We start from the raw sequence: 27,917 nt of genomic DNA on the forward strand, positions 1-27,917 counted from the left end.
CACAACATAAAGGGAAATGTTAGAGAAAATACATGAAAACTGTGGTAAAGCTTCTTCTTGATACTGGAAAAAATGGCTTTTAACTTCCATGACAACCTTTAGTAGCTAGGCAAGTTTGGTCCTTGTTCAGTGTGAGTGGCAGCAGGAGACCACTGGGTAGAACAGACGAATTCCATCACTTTAGTGCCTGCTGCCACACTGGACTGTCAGTGCCATTCCAGACCTCTGGAGCAGCTTGTAGGACCTCACCATATGACACATCAAGTTGCTATGCCTCTGATTGCTGGGCTGGCTTCTTCCATCTAGGAATATGGAATAAATATGTCATTAAACACACCCTGGAGCTTGACTGCAGATGAGCAGTTGTACAAAGCTTAAACTGTACTTCTGCATCCTGCACCTACCATGTGTATAGAGGTTCAGTATTTGCCTTTCCATCCTTCTCACCTGTAGTAACAGAAATGCTTTCTCATTTTACAACTTTTAACATGTTCTGTTCCTTAGATTTTTAAAAACAGAAGTAGTCTTTACTGATCAGAAAATTTGTGTTCATCAGGTTAGATGTTCTCAGACCTAAAAAAAACCCCCTTTGCTATTTCTAATACCAGGTTTTACCAAAGATTTGATATCCCACTCCTGAAGCAGATTTAAAAACAGCTGCAGGTTGCACCATTTTACAGACTAGGAAGCTGACATGGAAGCTGTAAGTTATCCATGGAGTTGAGGATGCAGCAGGGAATTGAGCTTATACCACGAGCCCCAGCCATGTGCTCTGTATGCAAAGCCACAAATAGTTTTCCCAAGTCTTCCAAAGGACATATTATATTTTGCAGACTGGGACATACAGGCCCAAGGTGTTAAGTTTCTCATCCAGCTTTACTTAGCTGGTAAATGGAAACCAGGAACTTTGGCATAAAATTTAGACACAGGGTGATGTTACCTTTCGGAGTTAATAACTGTAATCAATCTCTATTGCTGCAGTGAAATGCTGTTTCTTGTGCTTCAGATCAGGACCCTGTTTAAAATTTGGTACTGAGGTGTCTTTTTGTTGGCCTGAAGTAGACTTGAGGTAATTTCTGAGAACGGCATCACATTTAATGATACTTCTGCATTCAAAGATGGCTGAAAAAATTCCATGAGAAACCAAATCAACAGCTGTCTGGAGAATTTTTTTTTAAATAAGACATGTTTTCAATGCTTTTTTTGCCAGACTCCAGGTATCTTGTGTGGTTGATCAGCTCATCATCTTTTAAAAGCTAAAGTATTAAGAGTGAATACTTCTAGGTTCAAATGGCATACCTAGTCTAAATCACCCTGGCCCTAAAGAGACAGACTACTGTACCTTCCTTTGCAGGATACTATGTTTAACTTCTGCTTTGTCTCTCTGTGTTGCTAGAAAAATGGTTTTCTGGTCCTTCATTCCCTGGCTATATTTAGTTTCATACCCAGAACTTGCATGAAGCAGAGGGGAAGGGGCTGACTTCCTGATTATTTTTCTTGAAATCATTAGGCTAAAAAGAAAGAGTATTTCTGTTTTAGTTTTTATCTATGAGTGTCTACCTTTCTAATGTTATCTGTTTTAAATATTTGTTTTTCCTAAGTGTTGTCTTCATTCTCGAAATCACTGTGTGAGCAGACAAGCGATGGTGCTGTGCATAATAATGAAAGCTAGATAGCAGTGGTGATTTCCTCACTCGCTGCTGGAATAAGTTGTGGGGTGTTACAGAGCATATCTGGCTGGCTTTTACAGCACTATGAGCTGATAGCTTCCATGCTGAAAGTCAAGATTTACGTTACAGCAAAATCTGTTTTGGTCTTTGCCTTCCAAAGTCGCAGTGAATTGCCGGATGCAGGCTGGCCCTGGGCAGCAGAGAGCATCCTTCCCTCGGCAGGAGCTGCTCCTGGCTCTGGTGACTCTGCCTTCAACACGTGTGGCTTTACTCAGGGTTCAAAGGGGGACCTATGGCTTTGCCTTACTCTGGCAGAAGGAATTTCTTGCTCTAAAATTAGTCTTCACTGAATGTGGTAAGCAGGGAGTAAAAAAGACCAATTTTTTGGTCTTACACTGGAGTAAAAAAGACCATTTTTGTTGATAAAATTAATATATAAAGGCCCAACCTTGAGAACTGCGAAGATGATACAGAGAAAAAGCAGTGAGTTGTCTTCTCACTTCACAGTATTGATAGGTGTGACTTCTGAAACTGTAAACAGCAGTCAAAGCAAATGCTGTTAAATATATTACTGAATTTTGATTTTCAGAGGCATTTGGTTTTGGCCTAACAGTTTTATTCCAGATTATGACAATTTCGCCCTAGATTTCATTGAAAGCAGGAAAAAGTCAATAACAAATGTTTAAAAAAAAAAATCAACAAACTAACATAAATCACACCCCATAAATTTGGCCTGGGCTTTCCTAAAAGCTGTAGTTGTGATAACCCCATTGGCTGCCAAGCATCTGGATTGCAATGAGGTAGTTACTCTCAGGGAGAAGACCATCCTGGTGGCTTAGAGCCAGCAGCTTACCAGCCAGCATTAAAGAGGAACCAAGGCAGAAATCTTCCCTTGGTTCCTGTCAGCTTAGGTATCCTCTATTTTCTCTTCTTTCACTTTCATAAAGCTGTCTTCCTATTGCTGCCACTGCTGTTCTTCTTTAATCTTGTTTTCTGCTTAGGGAGTGCTCTGCCTAGAGAGAACTGTTTTGGTGAGAATCTTCTGCTGGGCAGATCCAGCTCTCAAAAAGCACAGGGTGAAACTGTCTGAAGATAACTGGGAATCACATATGAGTGCATGTAAAAGTCTCTGAGGGTTAAGAGGATGACTCTGCTCAGTACTGCGTCAGTAGTTTGAGATTTAGATTATTGGGATATCTCTCCATTATTGGGATATCTCTGTTGACCTGGATTTAGATCTTCCTAGATAATACCCTCATAGTGTTTTGGGGGCTGGAGGTATTTGTTTCAATCAGGGGCTAAGAGGGAGGGAACTTTTTGGGGATTGGGTGGAGAGGGGAGAAAACACTCCACAGACAGCCCAGTTTGTGTAAGGACATTGAGGTAATTTTCAGAGAGCACAAAATCCTCAGCTTACACCCAAGTGCTCTCACCATAAAGGTCTGAGAACGCCTAATTTGCACCCAGCCTCCATGGGTTTCAGAAACATCCTGTAGGTGGGAGGCTGCGTTCTGGGTTTTGTTGTGTGATGTGGGGTTTTTTTTAACTACCTTGTTGAGCTGCATAGCAACAGCAATGTTTTTTTGGCATATGAACAGAAAAAGGAGCAAGCTGGGGACACGCGCAAACTGAACCTGATGCTGGCACTTTCAGAAACAGACATTTTGGCTTCTGTCTCGTGTCTTTAATCTAGTCTTCCTAGAAAACAGGCACCGAAAAATATGCTGCATTTTGAAAGAAAGGTGATTTGGAGGTGGGGCTGTGGAGCAAGAGACTTTGATTATAGCTATTTCTTTCACTCGTTTGAGGGAGATGCAGTTACCCCATCTGGACCACAGGAATTTCTTCCAGGGGGCATACCTGGACCAACCTTTTGTGATATAAAACTTGTTTTGGGAGCCACTAAGAAAAGAAAATGTGTGGTAGGTCTACATTTCAAGCCTTGGCATTTGAATGTGTGACTCTTTAAAAATATCTTCAGGGGTTTTGGGATTTAGTGGGGAGGTTAGTTTAATTTGACAGTCTCCTCTCCTTCCTCATGCCCAAAGCTAATTATAGCCAAGGCTTGGTAAGGAAGCAGATAAATAATGTGCCAGCTTTTCATGCACTTTGGAAGTGCAACTTTCAGCCTTTGTTTGATAATTGAAAACGAGTGGTCTCGCCACATCTGTTCTCAATCACGGCAGCCACTGGGTGGGATGGCACCAAGGCCATCGTGGCGCGGTGGCAGCAGCAGCAGCGCTGCTCTGGGACAGCATTTGGCTGCTCTCATCCTCCTCGCTCCCTGAATCCTGGCCTCCAGCTAGCAGCGCTGATCGCCCGCTCCCAGGATCAGTGCTGGGGAATGTAAATGGAAAACATCCGTGTTTCTGCTGTGGATGGTGTGAGCTGCACTGCGGAGCTGTTTGGATCTTGCTCAGATCTCTGCTGCCTGACTCACCGATAAAGCATCTTCTTCGTATTGTTTCATTACAATTATGTGGGAGGGGAAAGGGAATATCAGCTGTAAACGTTTACTAAACATTTAACTCTTGGGGTTTAAAAATAGTGTTGTTGTCTCTTTATTTTTTAGCACAATTCTACTGTTTTGTGCTGTGAAATATTTAATTCAAGATTAAAATCTTGCCTGTGATATTTTGAGAAAAGTTTGTCTGGTTTTCTAGTGGTATACCAAGTTATCAAATATTTTGTAGAGAAGGGTCTGTATACTGGAAGCACACCCATTAAATGTCTCAGTTTAGCCACTCTGAAATAATTTCTTTTTTCCCATAGAGCCCCATGATTAGAGAAGGGTGCCTTTGTGTTAAATCTGGTTTTTTGCTATGCTATCCAAACAGGAAGTGTAAACATTCATTAGTGAATCGAGACTTAAGGATGTAGCTTCCGTAGGAAATCCTACAACTCGCTAAATCATTCTGCCTGGAGAGAAATATACCATGCAGGTTGTACTGTTGATCTTCTGGCCTTGTGTATGACCACCTTGCGTTGTATTGTTTCAGAGCCTTAATTTTCAATATTATGTTTCTTGGCAATTTGGAGCCCTGGGTCAGTGGAACCCTTAGTTGAGATCTGTGCACTTCAGTTTTTATCTTTTAGGAGCAACTCAAGTGAATTTCCCCCCCTACAGCAGGGTTTCTTAGTACCATACAGATTTCCTACCCAAGCAGCTGTAATTATTCAGAGATGCACATGAATGCAAATTCTTTCCTGTCACTCTGGAATGCAGTGTTGATGCTCAGAAGGGCTTGCTGGCAATATGTATTAAACAATTTGGGGGGAGTGAAAATTCATTTTAGGCAAATCTTACACAGTTGTTATGCTTCACTTCTTAAGGTTAATCTCTGTGGAGCTGGTCCAGTAATATCATGAATAGGAAGCACTGAAATATTTGAAGTAGAATACTCATTTGTTTTACTTATGGATTCAATGTTACACAAATCATAGCTTGTTAAAATAACTATAGAATCTATGAGTAATTGTTTGTATGGAAGTGGAACACATAGCCCAGTGATATGAAAGTCCCACAGGAGCTTGTGTATACAGAAACACCATGGTGTGTAGGAGTGCTGAGAACAGGGAAGCAGTGGTAATTGGTTGGATAGAAGGGATACATTTTCCCAAAAGGACAGCATTCAGTTGTAATTAGTCATTCTGTTGGAAACCTTGTTATGCAGAATGGTGTTTGTTATATTTTGTTGAATTGAGTTGTTTGGGGTCCATATTGCTCTTTGCCCATAATAATGTTTTAAAGTTATACATGATGTAGATTCTAAGTCAGGGTCTAAATACGTTGTTTTCAGTCAACACATTCATGTTGTGCTAGTTGTCACATTCAAGCAGGCATAAGAAATATTATCTTTTAAATTTTTTACTTCCCTTAATATATCTGCAGCAAAGACAGGTTGAGGCACCTGGGGTTACTCAGCTTGGAGAAGAGAAGGCTCTGGGGAGACTTTAGAACAACCTTCCAGTATCTAGAGGGGTTTGCAAGAGAGCTGGAGAGGCAATTTTTACAAGGGTGTGTAGCTGTAAGACAAGGGGCAATCGCTTCAAACTGGGAGTATGTTTAGGTTAGGTATGAAGAATAAATTATTTACTGGGGGGTGAGGAGACAATGAAACATGTTGCTCAGGGAAGTTGTGGATGCCCCTTTTCCTGAAATGTTCAGGGCCAGATTGCATGGGGCTTTGAGCAGCCTGGTCTAATGGGAGGTGTTGCTGCCCGTGGCAGAGGGGCTAGAACTATATGATCATTAAGGTCCCTTCCAACCCAAACCATTTTGTTGTTCTGCATATTTCTGCCTGCAGAGGTTTGGCTCTCTAGTGCACGTTTTTAATCTGTGGTTCCCAAGTGTCAAGTGAGTTCCACAGGAGTGCTGTAGAACTGCCTTGTCTCTCAAGCAGCTCTATTTTTAATATGTGAGGTGTTTTTTTCCACTACCACATTGTGCACAGCCCCCAGTTGTTCCTGAAGGGTTACACAGTATGGACCTGGTGGTGCTGGTGAACAAGATGAACGTGACTCAGCAGTGTGTTCTTGCAGGGAAGAAGGCCAAGCCCATGCTGGGCTGCATTGGCAGGCATGTAGCCAGCAGCTCCAGGGAAGTGATTCTTCGCCTCTGGTGCTTCTGAGACCACATCTCACATGCTGTGTTTGGATTTGGCCTCTCCACTTTGAAAGAGTCAATGACATGCTGAAGTGAGTGTGGCAGAGGGACACCAGGATGTCACCTGTGTTTGGTCAGTCTGGATAGGAGCCAGCTCAGGAGGGGGGGAAGATCTCACTGCAGTCTTATCTGTCTAGTGGGAGACTGTGTGTAAAGAAGATGGAGCCACGTTCTTTGAAGTAAAAGAAAGGATGAGAGGCAATGGCTGTCAGCAGCTGCAGCAGCACAAAGTACTTTGGATATTGGGAGAAATGTTCACACGGCCAGGATGGTCAAACCCCAGAAGTTACCCAAAAGGGCGGTGGAATATCTGTCCTTGGGGAGACTTGAAACTGAGACAAACGGCTCTTGCTGTTTCTGCAGTGACTGGGAGGCTGGAGCAGATCCCTCTGGAGTGCCCTGCCTACCCGAGTCAGTTTATGATCCCATTCTGTAGCTCTAATAAACATAAACAGCTTGTGACTTAAAATAACAAAATCACGTGCTTTAAAAATGAAAGCAATATCATCTGGAAGCAACTTTTGTACTTCCTGGAAGGCGAAATCAGCCTTGTCATCAAAGGTTTCAAATGGAAAGGAAAATGTGTGTATGCAGCCTCAGTATGACTTCATCAATATCAAACGCTTTCTAGTTTCATTCTTGTGAAAGCAATACTGCTGCTGCAGCACTGCATTAATTCATATAATTTCATATTGTGTTCTCTGAATCACTGAGAGCAACTTCTGCAGTTTAGTACCCAGGGATGATCGAAAGTTTGTAGAGACATAACAGAGCAAAGGCATAGTTTTGCTGTATCATAAAATTAATTGTGCACCTTGCAATTGAAGATTATGTCTGGAAGTTAACAGCTGATAAATTGCTTGCTCTGCTTTTAAGGGATTGTAGCATTTTTTTCACACAGAAAATATTAGCATTATTGATAAGTTTAATCTGCAGAAAATGTTTTAACTGTGAGCACAGTTCTTAAACTGTGTCAGATGTCTGCTTAGTTTGATGTGCTTTTACAGGGAGTGGTGCAGAACTGTCTTTTGTCACATGGCCTGCAGCAGCATTGAGAGGGTTGAAGCAACCAAATATCCACATTGCAACCCAGAGTACCTTCATAACTGCAGTTACATCTAGTTGAGGGCAATTCAAGCAATAAACTTTTTTCTTCCTTGTTTATTGTGAGAGTTGAACTTGGTAATGTCACTGTTTGCCAGCTGGAAGCAATGCACTTTAGGAATTAACCTCAAGATATTCCATGAAAGGAGGCCAAATCCTATTAAACAGTACATCTATGCTTCTCTTAGCTTAAGGTGCAAGGCTTTACTGGAGCTTGTAGATAAAGAGTGTTGTAAGTAATTCAGTTTCTACAATCACAGTTACATCAAAGCAGTAAGCACCTTCTAAAGAACATTATTTAGAAAACAAAGCTTTGGGGATTTCCCCCTTTAGATAGGCAGAAGATGTTAAAAGTTAAAATCTGTCCAAAAGTTGCAGTTTCACAGATCTTCAAAGATCAACATGGTAGAAAAAAGAAGTCTTGGTGAAGCTTTGCTTGATGCTGGTAGGCACCAATTATGTTGGTACTGCAACAATGGTAAAATCAGTCTGTGGTTGCTGGCACACAGCAAGAGTAATATGTTACATAGATCACAGATGGCTGAACTAGAATGTTTCTACAGGGCAATTTACTTCATGAAGGATTAGTGAATTCTAGTTTTAGTTGCTCCAAAATTAATTTAGCAGTTAAGCAATTGCACTTAGAAGTTCAGCCCTGTTCTAGATAGTATTTGGTAGGACTAATTCTTAAGATATGTCATTTACCAGTAGTATGTTGGGCACCAGAATAATTTAAGAGTGCTTCTTTGTCTGTAATAGTGTTAACTCATGAGAACAAGGGAAGAGGTCAAGTTACTTTGGTATCCAAAACCAAATTTAAGTCTTGTGGCTGGTAATCTTAATACTTGCAGTCTGTATAATATTAGAAATGGTTTGTAGGGAGTAGGGAGCTTGTAATAAGCCAATTACAGGGGTATTATTTGGGCCTATATCCACAGCATCTTGGAAATGTCAGAACTCCAAGATTTTTTATTATTATTATTATTGTTGTTGTTGTTGTTGTTGTTAGTCTAGCTTCCACCAGTGGTTGAGGGAGAAGGAGAGAGGTTGGCCTCAGAGCCCAGTAAAAAGCTCTGCAGCCTGTTGGTGCAGTGGTCTGCAGAGGCAGTGCTGGCAGGGGACTTTCTGCTGGCTCGTGTCGCAGGTGTTGTTTGGAGCTTGATCCTGCATTCCCAGCAGAAAGCCTGGTGCTTCTCCTTTCCCCCCAAGCGGCAGCAGAGCTGTGATAGCAGTGGGAAGCCTGGGCAACCATACTAAAGCTTAATATTTTCATTACAAAAATACTCAAGCATGTTTTAGAGAGTGATGCACCAGTGAAAGCAGCTAGCATGGTTGCCTGTTGCTTCATCTGTTGTCACATGCTTGTTTACAGCTTCAGGGCTTAAAATAAATGTTGTCTTATACCCCTGATGAGTGTCGTCACCTTCCTGCCAGGATGACTTGTTCAGGGATGGAGTGGAGCTGGCTGCCTGGCCGGTACCTCAGCAGCTCTGTCGTGCTGTGCTCCAGAACCTTTGCCCACGGGTTCTGGGATGGTTGCATGAGTGGTTGCTGTGCTGTTTCTTGTCCTTTACTTGGTATCTCTCCAGGAACTTTCAAAGTGAAGGTGGCCTTAGAAAGCCACTTAAAAAGGACCTCATGTTCTGCAAGAATAGAGAGTTGGACTCAACGATCCTTGGTGGGCACTTTCCAACTCCTGATATCCTGTGATTCTAACATACATATTATATATACATATGTATATGTATTATTCTAACCTTAAGGTTAGAATGTTGCAATGCATAAATCAGTGCATATCTGCACTGGTTTTTAATGTAGGAGAGAGAAGAGTTGATGCATGACCAAATCCTTGTGCTCTGTATCATAGTGCATCATTTGTGAGTGGGAAAGCTGTACTGCAGTCCCTCCTTAGCTGGTGCCAGAGGTTTCCCATGGGAGTGCTTTGCTCCTTAGCTTTGCCCGCCTTGGACAGCCAGGTTTTTTTAGGTGTACTGCAGTCTCTTGTTAGAAAACAGCAGCTATGTGTTAGGAGAAAGGCGTTGCATTTCCCCTTGTTGAATCCTCCTGTTTTCCCTTTTTCCCAGACTTGTCCTCTTCTGAAAGCCGTGGATGTTCAGTGCCTGTCTCCTGCTGACTCACTGCCTCTCTTGCCTGGCTCTGCAGGCTTGTGAGGCGCTGGAGGCTGCTCAGGCCCCCCGTCAGGAGGGCTGTATAGTATTACAAAATCTCATTTGCCATGAGGTTATGCTTGGAGTAAATCAGCGTGTTACTTTAGCCTTTCACCTCGGAATGTATATATGCCAAGAGAGGAGGAGGGGGGCAGTGAAACCCCGGATAGCTCAAAACTAAATTCATTTGGTGACTTCATCTGTCTCTAGCTGGATCCCATCCCTGCTGAAACTCCCAAGCCTGCCCGCAGCGTTTTCTGGACTTAAAAGGCGGAAATGGCAGGAGCCGGGAGCAGCCGGGCTGCCAGAGCTGCTGCAGCGTGGCTGCTGTCCTGCTGGGCTCTCCTCTGACACACTGCCCTGCAGCCCCAGTGCCCAGCGCCCCTGGCTGCTCCTAATCAGGCTTTCTGCTTGTCCTTAGCCCTTCCTAATCACGGGCAGGTATTCCTTGGGGGCTGCTGGGGTGGCTGGCTGTGTTCGCCGTGTTTTGCCTGGAAGTTCACAGGCTGCACTCATGTGGGGCCAGTGGATTTGGGGACAAGCTCTCCTCCACTGCTGTCTTCATTTCCCCCTAAGTCTGCATTTGCTAAAGAAATCTGCTCTCTGAAAGTGAAACTACTCATCCATCAACTCGTGGGAGCAAAATAAAAAGTGATTGCCCTGTTATTTTCAGTGCTTAGGCTAGGAACTGAGGTTTGCTTGCATGGGCTGCCTCTCAAGGCATCCTTTCTTCAGTGATCAGCACTGATGTTACCTTGCTTTATGGCATGTTTTTAATCTCTTGGAAATCCTTTAGCAATATCTGCATGTTTGCTTGGTAACCTGTTATTATCCATAAGGGAAAAAATGAAAAAAAGGAGAATTGAAGTCCCTGCTTTTGTCTGGACGAATTGAGACTTTTAACAAAAGATTAAAAGCTGGCTTACTTATCAGCTTTCTAGAGGTTTTCTAGTTACAAAACGGTCATAGACATCTTCAGTTTTCTAAAATGTAGGTGTTTCTAATTGACTTGAGTTTATTGTATAAGTCTGAGAATTATTTTCCTTTGAATCAACCTTTTTTATTTTTTTCCCCCTTCACAATCCCCTTGTCTATTGTGAAAGGTAGACTAGTTGCCAGTGTCTATTGTGAAAATTTGACAGGTTGAATATCTTACTTCAGGGCATCAGAGCAGCGATTCAAGCTTAAGATCTTAGAGTTGAAAGCCTTGGCAGGGGGAGGGTAATAACTGTAAGTAAAGGCAGTGAAGTTTTTTAGCACTGCAGCCTTGCCACGGCTAGGTTCCTCTGGTGCAGCCTACTTCAAAGGTTTTTTGTTGTTCATCATTAATAAAATGCCTTCTTAATTTGTAGTCACATTCTTTTTATACTGAAATTTTTGTGTCCTTACACCATGTTAAATAGTGCCTGTCTGTTCAGCAGAAAGCATTACTATTGCTTTGTTCAAGTGCTCTAAGGTGTGGTTTGAGGGTGCTGTGCACTGCTGTGGTTCATTTCTAACCAGAGTGAATATACCTGGGTGGAAATGGTGGTGGCCAGAGGCTCTGAATTGCTTCCATTTTGTGTAAGCTGTTGATGTCTGCCTTCCTTGAACCTCTGTCCTTTGTAAAGAACACTTTTTTTTTTAATTAACGTTTGTTTCCTCATAGAAATTCATAAGGAACCTTTCAGAGCATGCAAATACTTTCAGCCATAATGAAGATATTACCTAGTTAGGTGTTACTGTTGCATTGTACTTGTGATGGCAAAGGTGAACCCTGAAAAAAAAAAAGGAATTTTTTTACTCTAGAGACATGGCATTGCTGTGTCATTGCCACAGTTTCAGTGGCAGCAGGAGTGAGAATGAAGATGGAGAAATAAAGTCTTATGATACGGCAATACAACTGGCAGATTCAAGTGAATGCAAACGTGACTGGCCGATGTGATTCAGTGAATGTGGTTTGTCCTTCTCAGGGGGACCTTTAGGTGCCCTGAAATCTTCAAAGCACTAAATAATTGTCCTGGAGTTTGAAACTGTTCTTTTCATTTTTGTGAACTACCCCAGTTTAATAACTAGTTAATCCATAAATTTCTATTCTATTTCTAAATGCTATGCAGTATTCAGTGTAATGCATTGCTAGGTATTAGGCCATATCAGAGGGTTTGGCTCTAGTTGTGCATGTTATTGGAATACTTCTGGTTGTGTTTTTCACATTTGAGGAAACTGAATATCTGAAAAATAATCAGTATTTTTCTGCCTCTCAGAAAATAAGTTTTTTTGGGGGGTGGTAAGTTTTCTAAAGCCATATGTAGCACAAACCAGAATTACCAGGAGCCTTTATAAAAGGTACTCAGATTTGGGTCTAAAGCAGTCCTTTAGACCCATCATAAACATTTATGTAGGTCAGAACATCCCAGCATTGGCAGGAAGCCTCTAATTAAAAAAAAAAATCCCTAATCCAATCAGAGTGCATATCTATTACTCTAATTTCACTTGCATTTAAACAGGGAAGTGCAATGAAAACAATAAAAAATATGCTGTTGTCTGTGTTCAGTGATAATCCAGCAATATTCAAGCCATAAAGTGTACATGGATTGTCTCTGTTTCATCTAGACCTTGTAGAGGACTTCACAAATCATTTTAGGTTAAGATCCATTTGGTAAATGTAAAATGGCATTCAGAAGTGAGTGAGATGTACAGAAAATAAAAATATTTTTAGCATTTCAGGGCTATTTAGTGACATGGGAACAGTGGAAAAGAGATTTGACATTCAGCATTTAAATATATGAATTTCTCACAGTATTATAATCACAGGATTTTTTTTTTTTTTTCCCCATGGCAGTACCTCATTGTGATTAATCTTGTCTGATTCAGTTTCTGGCTAGATAGAGCCTTTGTGTTGCTTGCTGCCAATATCACTGCAGTTGCAGCACTCTGATGCCACGGTATTTGCTGCAGAAGTACAGCATAAGTCAAAAGGGAGAGTAAGAAGAGTGTTGTCAGCACAGCACAGGAGCTTTTTGTGTTGATTTTCTGGCTGCAGGACTCCTTTCTGTACAGACAACCTCGAGCACAACTGGTCTCTAATGGCTGTGGCTGCAGCTGTGTGCAGGGAGTGTTCAAGGAACAGGCAAGGTCCAGCTGCAAATCAGTTGTCATTTCAGGATGGTATAAAAGGATGAATTTTCCTTGTACAGGGTTTTATCCACTGAATCTGGCAGGTTTCTTCCTTCAGGGATTTCTTTGTTTTTGCAGTAGCTTTAATCTAGAAAGCCTTTTCAGCAGCAGCTGCAGCAGTCTCACTCAGCTTCATCTTTGCCTTTCTGCTGTTATCTCCTGCTTTAGTAATTTTTGGTGTGAGATTTTGTTTTATTGGCAGTATCTTATCAGGTGCCAGCTTCCAGAAGGTTCCTCTGTACTGTCACACAGACTTTCCACAGCATTTGAAAACTTAATATCTGTTTGTCTCTTTGCACTACTATTTAATACAAATATGTCTATTTATACTAAATGAGAGGCAGTGGGCAGAAACTAGAACACATGAGGTTCCACCTGAACACAAGGAAAAAATTCTTTACTGTATGGGTGAGTGAGCACTGAAACAGGTTCCCCAGAGAAGTTGTAGAGTCTCCTTCTCTGGAGATAATAAAAAACCATCTGGACACAATGCTGTGTAATGTGCTCTAGGTGGCCCTGCTTGGGAAGGGAGGTTGGACTGCAGTGGTCCCTTCCAACCTTTCCTATTCTGCAAAAATGTGAAGACCTTGCAGGTTCAGATGGCAAGTGTGGTGAGGTTTTACACTACAAATAGATTCAGTGCTGTAATGCTTCTAGTCTTGTTATTATTACTGGTTTGTTGTGATACAGCTTCTGCTCTCAACAACTGTTAGTTTATCCCTGAAAAAATAAAGTAAATGTGCTTCTTGCAAAACTGTCCTTAAGAACAGCTGGATAATACCTTGTAGCAACTGCAGTTATCTGTAGCAAGAGCTGTGGAAAATACCCAATATCTCAAAGTTCAACGCTGCATAAAATGCCTTAAAAAATTAATAGACTTTTGGGTGTAATGTTTACCATCAGGCATGCTGAGCCAGTATATTTCTAACTGGGGAAACTGCTTAAGCATGTATATGATTTTCAGCACCTGTCTAATCCTCTGAACTCATGTCTGTGGTGTGTAGTTGTCCATGTGTGAAGTATTTTTCTGAAATGTCCTAAACTAATATGTGAAGACTTTCCTCAGGCTTGAAGTAAAACAAGGGAGAGTCCTTTGTGCTTAGGCAGCACTGTAACAGCCAGAGGTTTTTAATGTCCCCATGTGCCCCCTGAAGTGGGAGGTGTGATGTGCTATCCTGAGTCTGCTTCCAGCTGCTATGGAATCACCAGGCTCCTCTATAGAATTCTCAAGATACCAGGTAGATACTGGTTTTTAGGCTTGTGTAAGCCTCATTGCAATCTTATGATTCAGAGCCTTCAGTGTAAACAAGTGAAAGCCTAACAAGTTGAAAATGTAAATAATGTTATTGGAAAGAAGTAGTGTATTACAACATAAAATCAAGTTGTTAGCTACTTGGCTGTTCAGAGTATGGGCTGTGTGTCTCCACCTGTCCAGCTGTTCTCTTGCATCAGCTTACACATGTTTATTAATGTGTTTTGAAGATGGATCACATTTTTCAGAGTACTTCAGCACTTTAGGAACTCGGTCCTGCAGAAAACCCCAGCCCAGCTGTAGATGTTGAGCACAGAGGTTCTTGACTGTTGCTGAGCATGGTAGCTGCACTATCTACATCTGCTTGTTCTTTTTTTTTTCCTTCTTTTTTGTTTTGTTTAAGGTTTCTCTGTGGCAAACAGGATATGTGTGTATCTGAGCACCAAATTAGAACATGCTTACTGTAAAGGAAACCTTTCCCAGCTGAGTTTATTTAGAACGTAACCAGTAGGAGGGTGCGGAACAAGAGATGCAAAGAGAGGGTGAACTCTTTCAAGAGAAGCAGCTGTGGAATATTCACATATATGTCAACAAAACACTTAAGAATGAATGGCAGTGGCATGTTATTGAGTTTTTTAACAGAAATTCTGATTCATTTTGCCTTTGCTTACAACTGTACTCATACACCGTTGTGCATGCCTGGGTACAAATCTGAAGCTCTGGTCTCTAATAGCTTGAACCCATCTCTAACATATAGTCTGAACTTTTGTTTGACCCTTAGACCATAATAATTAATTCACAGATGTAGCATAAGTTGTATTACAGGTATCCTTCAGGGTAGCATTGTAAAACTCAAGGTTATTCATTTACTCACAGTTTCCTGCAGTAGAATTCCCCACCCCATGCAATGCAGCAGAGGAAGCTGTTTGCTCCCCTGTGGGTTGCAGAAGGATGGGTATTTCTCTTTGCAGTTCTTTGTGGAAAAAGGTGATGGAGGAAGTTCTGCTTCCTTTCTCTGTGTGTGTGTATTTTCTTGATCTTTTTAACAAAGTGAACTTTCGCTTTTTACTGGTGGTAGATGATGGTTTTTCTGAGCTCTGCCTGGCCTCAGAGGCCAATTAAAATGCTCTTGAAGGGGTGGCAATTACAGATTAGAGTAGCTTTATTTCAGATGTTCTCATTTAAATATTTTTAGTTGCTGTAGAATTCAGTGGGCTCCTCTCTATTGAACTGTCAGTTTATTATTAGGCTCACTATTAATTCTAAGCAAATATTAAATTCATTATTAAGCTGTTATTTCAACTGATCTTACATACAATATTTAACATGTTAGTTTAATGGTGACAGTAGTACTATCTTTCTGTTAGTTTTTTTATCTATATAAAAAGGCTAAAAATAATAAAATAAAACCCATGTGTTTCAAACTTCAGATGCCATTAGTATCAAAGGGGTTGTTTGCCTGCTCAGTGCCTTCCACCCTGATGTTGAAGCTTAGCTTTTATGGTTAGCCATTATGGTGTAGTTTTAAGAGTAAAAGGGCACTCCCTGTTTCTAAAACTTTGTTCCTAGCACTTGATTCAATCCAAGCACTTAGTACATGCCAAGAAAGCGACCTTTGCTGACTCTTCCAGTGAATACAGGGCTGTGTTCACACAACTGGCTGTGCTGCATGTGAGCCCGCGGGAAGAACAGAGCAGGCTGAGCATGGGCTGATTCCCTCCGTGCTCCAGAGCTGCCTGTACACAGTGCATAGGGAGGCAGCCTGATTCTGAATGGATTTCTGGCAGTGGTTGCCTGACTATTGGAGCATGAATTTTTCAACCCTATTTTCTCTCCCACTCTTTTCTTTAATTCCTTATAAAACAAAATTGAGGATTTTATGCCTCTTAATGTCAGTACTTGGGAACAAACTTGAACAACCTTCTGTTTGTGAGATTTGTTTACTAGAAAGTGACCTGTATTATGAACTTTGTAACCTTGTATTTAAATTTATTCTCTGTGTTATGTACTAATACAATTACATGTTACCAAGTCAAGTTTTGTGCTGGTAGGTTTTTCCCATTTCACATTTTACCTAGGTTGCCCCACCTACTTAGCACACAGAACTATGGGTGGAGTTAATCTGCAGTCTTCTCCTTATAGAATTGTCTATCAGGCTTCAAAGGGCTACATCACTGCAAATTCTCAATGGAAATAGTCCATGCAGACCTCCTTGGATCCTACAGAGGAGATCCTGCTCTCTTGCATTGACTGAGAAAGTTGAGGTCCAAAGCTGAGATGGCGGGACTGGCACCAGAGCTAGACAGGACTGGCACAGAGCTAGACTGGCACCAGAGCTAGCTACAGATTGTCATGAGAGACAAAGGTGTGCACTCCCCAGCAAACCAAGAATAATCGTTCAACTTTGACTCTTTGGTCATTTCTGAGACACCTCATACTTGGATTGCTTCTGGCGGACTTTCTGCAGTCCGTTACTCACAGGAACATTGCTTACTCTCTCCATGAACTTGATTCTGCTCTTTGAAACTACTGATGAGATAAACTTGAGTGTGCTCCTGTTTTCTCTTTGCAACACCTTGCAACAGAAAGATGTGACTAGAGTAGGATAACAGGGAGCAAAGTTCAGTAGTATGTGTTTCTGGTCTGTGTACCTGGGAAGATGATAAAAGCTACTATGAATTGCCACCTTCCAGGGAGGGACCTTTGCTAACTAGAAGAATCTATCTAAGGTGATGCAGCTGTGAAAACTTCAAGCACAGAGTGCCATTTACCAAGGTCTCAGTGAAATGTTATCTGAACACTGTTTGAAACTGTGTGTTCAAGAAGGTTTGCTGGCATGACCAGTGAATGTCTGACTTGATATAAGAGACTCACATTGATTTGTTTAATCTAGACTACCTGGGCTTTGGGACAGACATTGAGTGCTGTCTCTAAAGCGTTAGGAAATCCACTCTGGGGAAGAAAAAGCAATTAGGGCTGGAGGATAATGTTGGCAGAAGAACAAATGGGTTTAAGCTGAGAGGAAATGTTCCTAATGTTTGAGAAGAATTGGGATCCACGGCAGCTTTCCAACCACACAGCTGAGGGTGCAAATCTCAGTTGCTTTCAGGATAGATGTTGGTGCACTGATAACAGAGATTATTTGATATTTACTCTGTGACTGTTAGGAACTGAATTAATGATCCAAAAGGGCCCTGCCCCAGTAAGAAATCAGTAATAGAACAGCTACTTCATCATTTAGAAGTTACCTAAAATTAAGTGTTGGTTTAGGAAGCCTGATCATCCTGCAGTGGCAAAAAACTGGCAGATGTCAGATCACTGTATTGGTGCAGCACAATGTGACAAAATCTTGGGTCCCTTATCCTGTCTGTCTATCTTTAGGTCTGCGTCTGGGGTTTTTTCTACCTTATTGGCATGAAGGAGAGTACCATAGGTTTGTATGTTAAGTTCACAGTGACAGCCAGAGAAATACATTCACAGGTTCCAAGAGGACATTGAGGAAGTTCTGTATCATCAAAGAATAAAACTTCCCCCTCCTTCCTCAATAAACAAAGAGAGGGTTTTGAGTTTTCTTTCCCTCTTTTGAACAGGAAGCATATATTCATTGTATTTAGAAAACAATTACCAAAATGTCAAAAATATTTTTTGTCTCTCTTTTTTTCCTAGTTGGGGAATGGCGGTCAACGTGTACTCTACCTCTATAACCCAGGAGACTATGAGCAGACATGACATCATTGCATGGGTTAATGATATATTAGCTTTAAACTACACAAAAGTTGAACAACTCTGTTCAGGTAAGAAAGAACAGTATGCTCTATAAATGTTTATTTTAAAACCACTTTAAAAGTCTGATTTCTTGAAAATAGATAACTTTTAACTTTGACAGAAACCAGTTACTCTGAAAAAAGAGACTAATGTATGTTCACAGGAAGCATTTTTACGTTTGTGTTAATCATGGAAAGATAAGGTACCTTGGGAAAGCATAACAAAGGCAGAGGTGAATGGGACAAATGTAGCAGGAGATACATAGAAGTAATAAAAAGGTTAGCTAAGCAAGCAAAGAATACAGTGATAAGTTTTAGTGTTTTAAAGCCACTGGGGTGGTATATTTTCAAATGGAGAGTGGACATAACTGAGGAAGAGACAAATAGAGAAACAACACCCCAGATGAACAAAATTCTCCAGCTCCTTTCCCTTCCTGAGGTTTCTCAAATCCCTGCTGATGCTTGCAGGAAAAAAGGACAAGAAAAAGACAGAAGAAAAAACATGGATTTGAGGAAATGAGGCTTTAGTTGCTGGGAGGGCTTTAGAACTTTCAAAGTCTGCCTCTTTAAATCTGAGTTACTGTTGTGAGTATATTTGTTAATGAGCCCTGAAAAAAGGGTAATAGTTTGAATACTTCAGACATTTTGGTTAATCAGAGTTGCAACCAGAAGATGGGTGTTAAACAACAGGGTCTGTAACTAGATGATGGCTAGAAATGACACAGAAAAAGGCTGATGTTTCACTGTGAATATACATGCCCCTGGGGAATGATTTCTTTCTGATTTCCAACTGTGATTTTTAAATTTGAAGATGTTTGGTGGTGGAGGAGGAGTTTGTTTGTGGTGGAGGAGATCTAACTTAGACTGCTACTTCTAGACAACTAACATGCTGGGAATATCTTATGAAGGTATTATCTTATCTTATGAAGACAATGCTCAAAGCACATGGAAGAGGAAGGAACCACATGACCAGATTTCAGCTATTTCTTGGTCCAGACAAAATGAATAAATGGGGTCTTATATTCATATATTTGATTTTACCTATCATTCTGGGTAAATTTTCTGTCTCAGATGTTCCCTGAAAGATACAAGCAATCCTTTCAGGCTGATTGTCTCATAACCTATCCTTCAAAATTAAAAAAAAAAACAATTTTCAGCTGCAGGAGTACCATACTTGCAGCCTTGCACAACAACCTTAAAAATGAGGTTGAAAAACTGCAGGATAAAGTCAATGTAAGCAACTGATATAATCTGAACAATTAAAGACCTAGACCATGGGAAATTATTTTTTTAAACTGTTATTAAACTTGAAATTGAAGTGTTATCTCTAGCTGTTGTTATATTTACATGTCAGGAAGTTAGCCTAAGTATTTTATTTCGGTATATATAAAGACAGAATTCACAGAGGGAGTAGCTATAGATAGATACAGATAGATACATGCATGCACACACTGAAGGAGATAGAAACATAGAAGGAAATGTACGTTTGCATCCCAAAATACCCAAAGTTTGCTATTGTTTGAAACAGGAAGCATAGTAGACAAGTTATTGACTTGTTCCTATGTAGCTATTTAAATGCTCATAAATAGTTGAAAGGAAGCTTTTGAAGTGAGTTCTCAATCAAGTTAAATGTGTGTGGGCTTACACAAAAAAACCCACCCAACAAAAAAACAACTAAGACATAAAAGACGTCACCAAAACTGTTTCTGAAAACAGGGGAGAAGTGATTGAAGAAAGTATTGACTAAGCAGAATAAAATGAGTTAAAGTTATGTAAGAAGATCAGATAGAGAGACTTCAGCTGTGTGGGGCAAGAAGGGGAAAAGCATGGGAACTTTCACAAATCCACTGTCCCATTTCATTACACATCTTCTTATACAACTTTTTCTGTGACCTGCAGAGATGATTTTGGGACACACCTCAAGGGAAGAACTGAAAAAAAGGGTCATCTCATTGCAGCTCTTACTCCATTCTGTATAAAATTAAATCTTTTCTTCCTTTAGAATTTCCTGGATTGTATTGACTGTTATTGCTACCTGATGCTTCTAGATTCTTGTCTTTATGGTTGAAAGTGTTAATTTGAATTTCCCCATTTGGTTTGGTAGTCAAACTTGATGCTTACACATTCCTGTTTTTACATTCATGTGCTTTACAATCCAGAAGGGGCTTTAGTAGCTTCTTACCTAAAGAAGCATTCTAGCACAGTACTTCCTGTGCTCAGGAGGACTTTACTCTCTGAACTGATGAATCTAAACACTGATAGATTTTTGCAGACACTAGAGCATAGTAATCTTAATAGGTTCTTCCCATTTGAGACTGCATAGTCCATTTCTCATGTGCAAAGCATCCATGTGTAGGGAAGACAGATGGACAAGCAGGTTTGGGAATGTTTCTGCATTTAATAGAGTTTACTGTGTAAACTCAAAGCAATTTATTAAATACATATATTTAATTTAGCCTATTTCTAGCATAGCTTTCAAGAGAGATACTAAGACAACAAAATGATGAACCAACTAGCAAGCAGAGCACCGGCAAGCAAGTGTGGTATGGACTGCAGTTTGAGAATGGCCAGTCTAACTCATTCATTCTGGCATTCCTTGGCTGATGTCCCTTGAACCATTGGCAGCTTTCATGCAGATTAATGCTTGTTTCCATAAAATATGAGCATTTCTCCAGGACTTCAAAGGGAAGGAATATGTGGGAAACTCTTTACAGCTACAAGTATTAACAGGGATCTGCAGAGCTGCTGTAACTGAATTTTTATAATCTACTGTAAAATTGTATGGACATTTTCTTCTTTTTTAGAAAAAAGCATTAACATTAGTCATGCTGTTTTATGACTATTCAGTTCTTGCTCATTTTTGTTAATAAGGAGCAATCAAAATGCCAGAAAAAGCTAAATGTGGGGCCAAAAAACATGGGAGAGGGAAAGCAGAGGGGATGTTATATCTGACTTAAAAGCTCAAAGGAGTTACTTGTAGGAGGTAGGAGCAACCTAGATATGGCATATGCTGGTGTTCAGCACCTGGCTGAGAGACCTCACGGGTGCCCACATTTTGCAGCCAACCTAGCAATAATTTTTGACATTCAGAGCTTAAGCAAGAAGGAATAATGTGACATTCTGCCTTTACTAAAGGCTTTATTCAGAACATATCTGAAGCTTAATGTGACAGTAGTTACAATGACAGAAAAAGCAATCCGACCTCCTTTTCCTCATTGGTATGGAGAAGTAGCTTTGATAATACACATACTGTAGCAATACCAGCCTGTTTCTCAATTTCCACGTAGGGGAACAGAGCTGCTCGGATGAGGAGCAGCAGAGGAAGAGGTTGGCTTAGTCATAAAGTATTTGTATTCTTTGGGAGTCTTAGATGTGGTTTTTGTCTCTGCTGAGTAGGCCAAGCAAAGTGCAGTGTCCCCTGAGCTCCCTGAATGCCTGCTGTGGTAGTGATGTGCCAAGAAAGCCACGTTATGGACGGGTGCAGCCCTGGAGAGTCTTACTTCAGTCTGCAGCTCCTCTGGTCATTTAGTTTTGACAACTGAACAGGGAAAATCTTCCAAGCATCCCAATACAATTCTTTTTGTTTTAGATGTGTGTCATATTGTCAGTTTTTGGACTCTGGCTTTGATTTCCTGCAAAATTGTTTTACCTGAACATGAAATTGATAAACCATGGTTTTAATAGAAGGCACAGTGCGTTCCCTTTAGATTGGCTTTAGAGAGAGCATTTAATTTGATACATCAATGAAATATAATAGAGAACAATTGAGAGGATGTAATGTGATAGGTTCCCTTGTGCAAAACCCATAGGTTTGGGGAACAAGAGTTTCATATGAACTATGACATCAGTTGTTTCTTAGGGGTCATGCTATTTTTTTAAGGAATGCACAGTAGTTTCTTAGAAAGAATTCTGACTAAGCAGCTTATAGCTGAATTTTCTTTAGTAAGGCTGTTTTTCATCTCTGAGGAATACCAAGTGTATGTGTTGCAGGGCTTTTCATGGCTGTTAGAGTGTTACATGAGAGTATATTCAAAACAAGAGTCAGGCAGGGGATTATAGAAGGCTTGCATATGAATTAAAAAGAAACAACACAATGTCTACAAGCTATATAATGTCAAGGAAATGGCAAATGGATAGAAAAGAAAATGTGGCCTGGAGCAAGGTATCATTTTTGACTTAGCTATATTTCTGTGATTCTATGAGATTAAGGAGATACAGACTCCCCCCACTTCCTGTATTTGAAAATTCTCAGTAGAATTATAAACTTGCAAATTGTCAGGCCCCCAGTGCATACAGACCTTCTGTCTTTGAGGATTTGTATGCAAGGATCAAGGATTGAATGCAGGGTTTTTTCCTTGCTTTTAATAAATGGCTGTATTATAAAGAAAGCATGTGGTTTGGCATTTTCAAATTTTATTCTGGGGGTTAGAAGCGTAAGATTTGTGTCTCCATGTCTCAGAACATGTATTTTTGCTCACTGCCTATATCAACCTATAACTTCCTACATGCTTCTTCTAAAATCTGCCTTATAGGACCCTGTTGGAGCATTTGGTGCCAGCATTCCTCTACAGCCCAGTGTGCCTGAGAAGCCAAAGCATGTTTCCATGCTGGTGGTTTTGGTTTTTTCCCAGTTGGCAGCCTTGCAGAGCTTGGGTCTCTAGCACAACTTGGGAACATGATTCAAACATGGCTTGATCCCATTTGCACTCTGTAACTGAGGCATGTTTCAAGGAACTGGCATGTTGTCCTTGAGGTCATGCAACACAGACCATACTCAGTGTCAATGACTCTCTGATGTCTTCCATATGATATTTAGGATTAGAGGGATATTATGATTGTTAATGATTGGACTTAAATCACTTCCAAAACTTTCTGAGGAAGTATCATAAGGTTCCCAGCCAATAATTTATTTTTTAAAATGTCACTCATTAAGAATTCAGGAGGAATAGAACTTGAACAAGGTTTTTGCTTTTTAAAAGTAATTATTTAATTACTCATAGCACTCACTTGCAGTCAGTTGCTTGATTTCCCTCTGGTTTAAAGAGCTTAGATTTTTTTGGTACTTTCTTTAGGCATGATGAGTTACGCAGCTATTTTAAGTTAAAAGGGAACTGTGTTTTCTGAAATTGTTCTGATCTTCCTGTTTAAAAATTAATGAATTCCAAAATAAATTATTGCCAAAAATTTAAGTATTAAAAACTGTGCTGTGTATAATTTATGAGCAGCCTAATGATTTACATATTTAAGAAAAAGAGAATACAAGTTAACACAGGGGAAACCTCCCTCCAATATTACTTAAAATGATCAGTGGATATTCTGGATTACATCACACACGTGCCCTACCTGTGTGGAACAGGACTTTTGGAAGCAGATGTTATTTGGATGCACACGATCTCAGGGGCTGCTGGTAAGGCTGGCAGGAGGTGCATAGTTCTTTTAGGCTGTTTCCCGTGGTGGCAGCACTGCTTTTTCGAGCTCCTGTCCGTATGCAGGCACTCACCCTGCCCTCTACTGTGCCCCCACAGTAGCTGTGCTCATGCTACTGTGAGCAGGAGGGCAGGACTGCTCTCTAATTTGCATCACTTTTAGGGCTTTTTAAGTGCCCTCCCAGGACTGTTGCTGGGAAGGGTGAAGCTGGGCCAGAGTGGCTTCACTGATGCACAGCCCCATAAAAGCTCGTTTCTGTACAACTAAGTAGGTGGTAAATTGATGTGGAAATGGGCTGAAACTTTTTGAAACTTTTTAAATTGTGGTGAAGGTGCAGGCTGGGGGGTGGTTGGAGGGTGTGTTAACTGGGGAAATAAAATTATGTTGACCTCCATGCTAGGTCATCTAAGCGCTGCGCTGGAAATGCAAATAGGAATTTGAAGACCGTGGTCTCTCCAGTGGAGCGCTCAAGATAAAGCGTTCTGTTTCTTAAGCATGTGACTGTATGTAACACAACATTATGCTCACAGACATGGAGTCATAGAATGATTCCTGTTGGAAAAAACAAAAGATCATGGAGTCCAACTGCCAAGTCCACCACTAAACCATGTCACTAAGAGCCACATCTGCATGACTTTTAAATACCTCCAAGGGATGGTGAGTCCATCACTTCCCTGGGCAGCCTGTTCCAATGTTTGACAACCCTCTCTGCGAAGAAATTTTTTCTAATACCCAATTTAAACCTCCCCTGCCACAGCTTGAGGCTGTTTCCTTTTGTTCTGTTGCTTGGTCAAAGAGACTGACCCCCACCTGGCTGCAGCCTCCTTTCAGGTAGTTGTAGACAGTGAGTAGGTTTCCCCACAAGCCTCATTTTCTCCAGGCTAAATAACCCCAGCTCCAGCAGCTGCTCTTTGTAAGAGTTGTGCTCCAGACCCTTCACCAGTTTCATTGCCCAATTTTTAAAACAACCTTTGAATTGCATACCACAACACCCATATTTGAAACCCAAATGAAAATGTATGCTCTGATACTTGAGTTGAAAACCTACTGCTGTATGCTTACCTAAACATCACTGCTGAGGAAGCAGCTCTAGAAAGCCTAAGCTAAAAGACCAGCCCTAAGTGCTGCTGTGCTGTAAACAATGATTGCTGGCATTTGTGGGTTTTTCTCTCCCTTTCTTACCAAACTATTAAGTCACACGTGCTCCTTGCAAGTCACTGCTTTTTTTTGATTGTTGCTGTTGTCCCAGCAACAGAAATACAGGGTGTGTGCAGCTTTCCATCAGCGCAAGCAGCCACTGTGAACTGAAGTACTGATGACTAATTCATACACAAATCATCCTGTATTTTCCAAATGCATGATCAGGTGGTTGCAGCTTTGGAGAAAATGAATAATTTGAAGAAGTTTGTATCTAACACAACTGTATATGTGTTTCTTTATTATCTAAATATTTCATTAAAGCAAACAAACTAATTTTGTTACAGAAAAAGGCGCAGTCAGCCTTTTTCCCAAATGGAATTGTTCAAAAACTGAGTGTATGAAAATCAAACTGAGGCCTGATTAAAAGGTTTAAACTTGACTTCTATGCAGTTTTAGAGCAAAGCTAACACTAAACATTTATACCAAATTTCTAGTGTAGAACTTAGCTCTGTTTGCTGTGGTTTGGGTATCAGAATTAAAAGAAATCAGCCCTACCCCTGCCCCAGCCAAGCCCTGTCTTTTCATGTGCCCTTTGTTTTCCATGTTGGCTGCTTGGTTTTATATTCTTTTCTAGGATTTTGCTCCCACACACTGCAAGGATTCAGGGAGGAGCAGTGAGGGACAGTCTTTTGACATTAGATTTGAAGGATTGACCTAATTTGTGTAGGGCACATACATATTGGCTTGTATTTATACCCGCTTATATTCATAATGTTTCTACTAAATATTTTATTAGTATAATAAGTTCTAACTATAGTATACTAAAAGCAGTCAGTTTGAAAATAAAGCGTTCCTTTTAATTTATAAATATATAAACATCAGTGCTAAAGCATCTAATCTTGGTTTCAGATCTCTAGTCTGAAATCCAGGAAGTTTACTGAGTGGTAAAAACTGGTTGCAAACAGGATCCTCTTGTCTTCATTGTTACCTCCTTTAATTTCCTTTTGATTTAAATAGTGAGGAGCAGAAGTATCTTTGATAATAAAGAAAATACTTTGCATTTGTGGATTCATTAGCCTCCAGATGGTGAAGGAGAGGAGAAAAACTGAAAATCTCTAATGATGCAGAGTGCATATGCTTCAGAGCAAGCTAAGTCAGCATGGACAGTCTGGGGAAAGAAACACAGAAGCAGGGAAGAAGACATGCAAGACAAAAGCTAAAATTAGTTCAGCATTGCTTACTAAAAGAGACTAGTGAAAAATTGTCTACAACTCTGAAAATGCTGTAAGATACTCAGTTTTTATAAATTTGGTGGTAATTTTCTGCTTTACCACTGCATGTGGCAAAATTCTTGAGTTTTAATGGCTTTAAATAGCCACCTTTTCAATTCTGAGTTTGTTGTTTGTCTCTTGTGTCTGAATTCTGTCCTGGCATCTCTTCCCCTCTGGCATCTGCTTGCCCAGCCTGGTGGATGCAGTGCCCTCCCTCCACTTGCTGCCTGCTCTGCCCCAAGCCTGGGATGCCCAGGAAACACCTGCAAAGCCCTGATGCTGCTGGGCTCTTTCTGCTCACTAATGGGGCTAAAAATAGCAACTGCTGGGGGTGATTTCAGCACAGCCACGTTTGCAGGCTCATTTCAGAGTCTGGCCCGTGAATATCTTGTGTAACTAATGGCTGCATCAATATTCTAGATCAAAACACAAAAGGATTTTTAGCCAGTGATTCTAAATTGCTTGTTAGCTAATAAAGGATTAGAGGTTTTTAACATTGATCCCTCTTCTGCAGTGCCACCAGCTGTACTTTTCATCTTTCATTTGAGTAGATGTCAAATTATTTCTTTTTGTATGTTTGTATGTGCATGTTTATGCATATAGAAGTTTTTCAGTCAGAAGGATAGATTTATTGTGAGAGCTGTTCTGGCAGTGTGTTTTCCACTTCCTGTACACATTTGGTAAGATTTAGGTTTGGGGGGATTTTGGTTGGTTTTTTTTTCGGTATGGGAGGATTGTTGGGGTTTTTGTTTTTTTGGTTTGTTTTTTTGTTTTTTTTTTCCAGAAAACGTAGGGAAGCTTTTTAATACTGAATAAAACACAGTAGCATAAGAATTCTTTTGTTTGTGTAAATTATGCAAGAGGTATGTCACAAGCCATAATGTCATTATTTCTACTGCTGTTTTCTTTGTCTTCCATTAAAAAGATTCTTTTCTCGTGTACCTGCATTGGAACATCAGTTGTGTAGTATGTTAGATAGGCCTAAAGTACTGTCCCTTATGCAGAGGAGCACACAGATATGCTGTGGCTGAAAGGTAAAGGAATTTGCAGTTAAGTGGGGCTCCCCTTTCTACTGCCTCCAGGAAATCTTAGCCATGGGCAGTGTAGACAGTAGTGTCCCCATTCTGTTGCACTGGTGTTTCCCATTTAAATGTAATCTGACAGCTACAAGCTTTAGGGGGTAAAATTGTAAATTATAAATAAACATCTATATAATATTAAATACATACATAACCTTGATGTCCAAAATCAGGTAATCCCAGTTGACTGTAATGATATTTTTACATTCTCCTATTGGTGGGGTAGGCAGGTCTCTGGCTTTTTGGAGTCAGGATGAATTTCCTTTCTTTGTAGCTCAGTGTTTAGTTCACTCCATGTTTGTTTGTTGCCTCTGTACTTGAGGAAGGAGTATTTTAATGAACTGTATTTGCCAGTGCAATGAACTCCTCCTGTTGGGGAGACAGCCCAGCAGCCACTCCAGTGTTGTGTCAGAGAACAGCTCCTGCTGCCATGTGGATGCAGTCCAGTGTTTTCTGCCCTCCAGTGCTGTGCAGACCCAGGACCACCTCCTGGCTGGCAAAGGTACAGAAACAACTGCCAGCAGAGAAAGCACAAGGAAATACCCTAACTAGAGAGAGACTGTCTAAAGGCATGCAGAAGGAATTTGCATTACCAGCAGAAGGAGAAAAATCTCATGTGAACACTTTGGGTTTCTAGTTTTCTAAAAGGATCCAGATGAAAGGTTGTACAGTGCATTTTTTTAGGGCCTCCAGGCAATTACTTAGATATCAGAGTAAAGCTTATAATTGGGGTATGGGGAGGATGAAAGGACAGAGTTAGGAACAAATTCAATTTATAACATTAAATGATTGCATAATAATCCTTTTGCATTAAATTAAACAATAATAAGTGTACTCAAGCTATGCATTATCTGTATATCTATGCTTTTAACTGTAATGTATTTTTTCCATTGCCATGTATTTACAAGTTCTCTTGCTAAGGATGAGTTTTGAATAAATAATTGTGTTTATAAAGTTTTCTGTAAGAAGATGCAAATTTGTCATCTGATGCTTGCAACTTGCCAGAAGGCACCTTTCCCTTTAGGGAATATTTTACTTTGACTCCTAATCATATCACGACCATTGCAAACAACTAAGCACAACATGTCCTTGGAAAATGAGGTTTTTTAATAACTATTTTCCCCACAAAGCTAGGCAATGTGAACAGATTTTTTTAAATGGCAGTGGTTTTCAGCACTAAAGCTGGATCTTGGTAAATCCCTTAGCAAAATTTGTGTTGG

General features: G+C 40.5%; 1 protein-coding gene across 4 annotated transcripts in view; it reads left to right on the forward strand.

Moving 5' to 3' along the window:
- Positions 1 to 27,917, forward strand: part of MAPRE2 (microtubule associated protein RP/EB family member 2) — a 97,926-nt gene that overhangs the window by 42,740 nt on the left and 27,269 nt on the right. For all 4 annotated transcript variants that reach the window (XM_030968745.1, XM_030968727.1, XM_030968719.1 and 1 more), the window contains one exon: positions 17,683 to 17,810. In XM_030968745.1, coding sequence (XP_030824605.1) covers positions 17,690 to 17,810 — 121 coding nt within the window. In that variant the 5' untranslated portion in view covers positions 17,683 to 17,689. The remainder of the gene's footprint in view (positions 1 to 17,682; positions 17,811 to 27,917) is intronic.

Source organism: Camarhynchus parvulus, chromosome 2 (assembly GCF_901933205.1).
Source record: "Camarhynchus parvulus chromosome 2, STF_HiC, whole genome shotgun sequence".
NCBI lineage: Eukaryota > Metazoa > Chordata > Aves > Passeriformes > Thraupidae > Camarhynchus > Camarhynchus parvulus.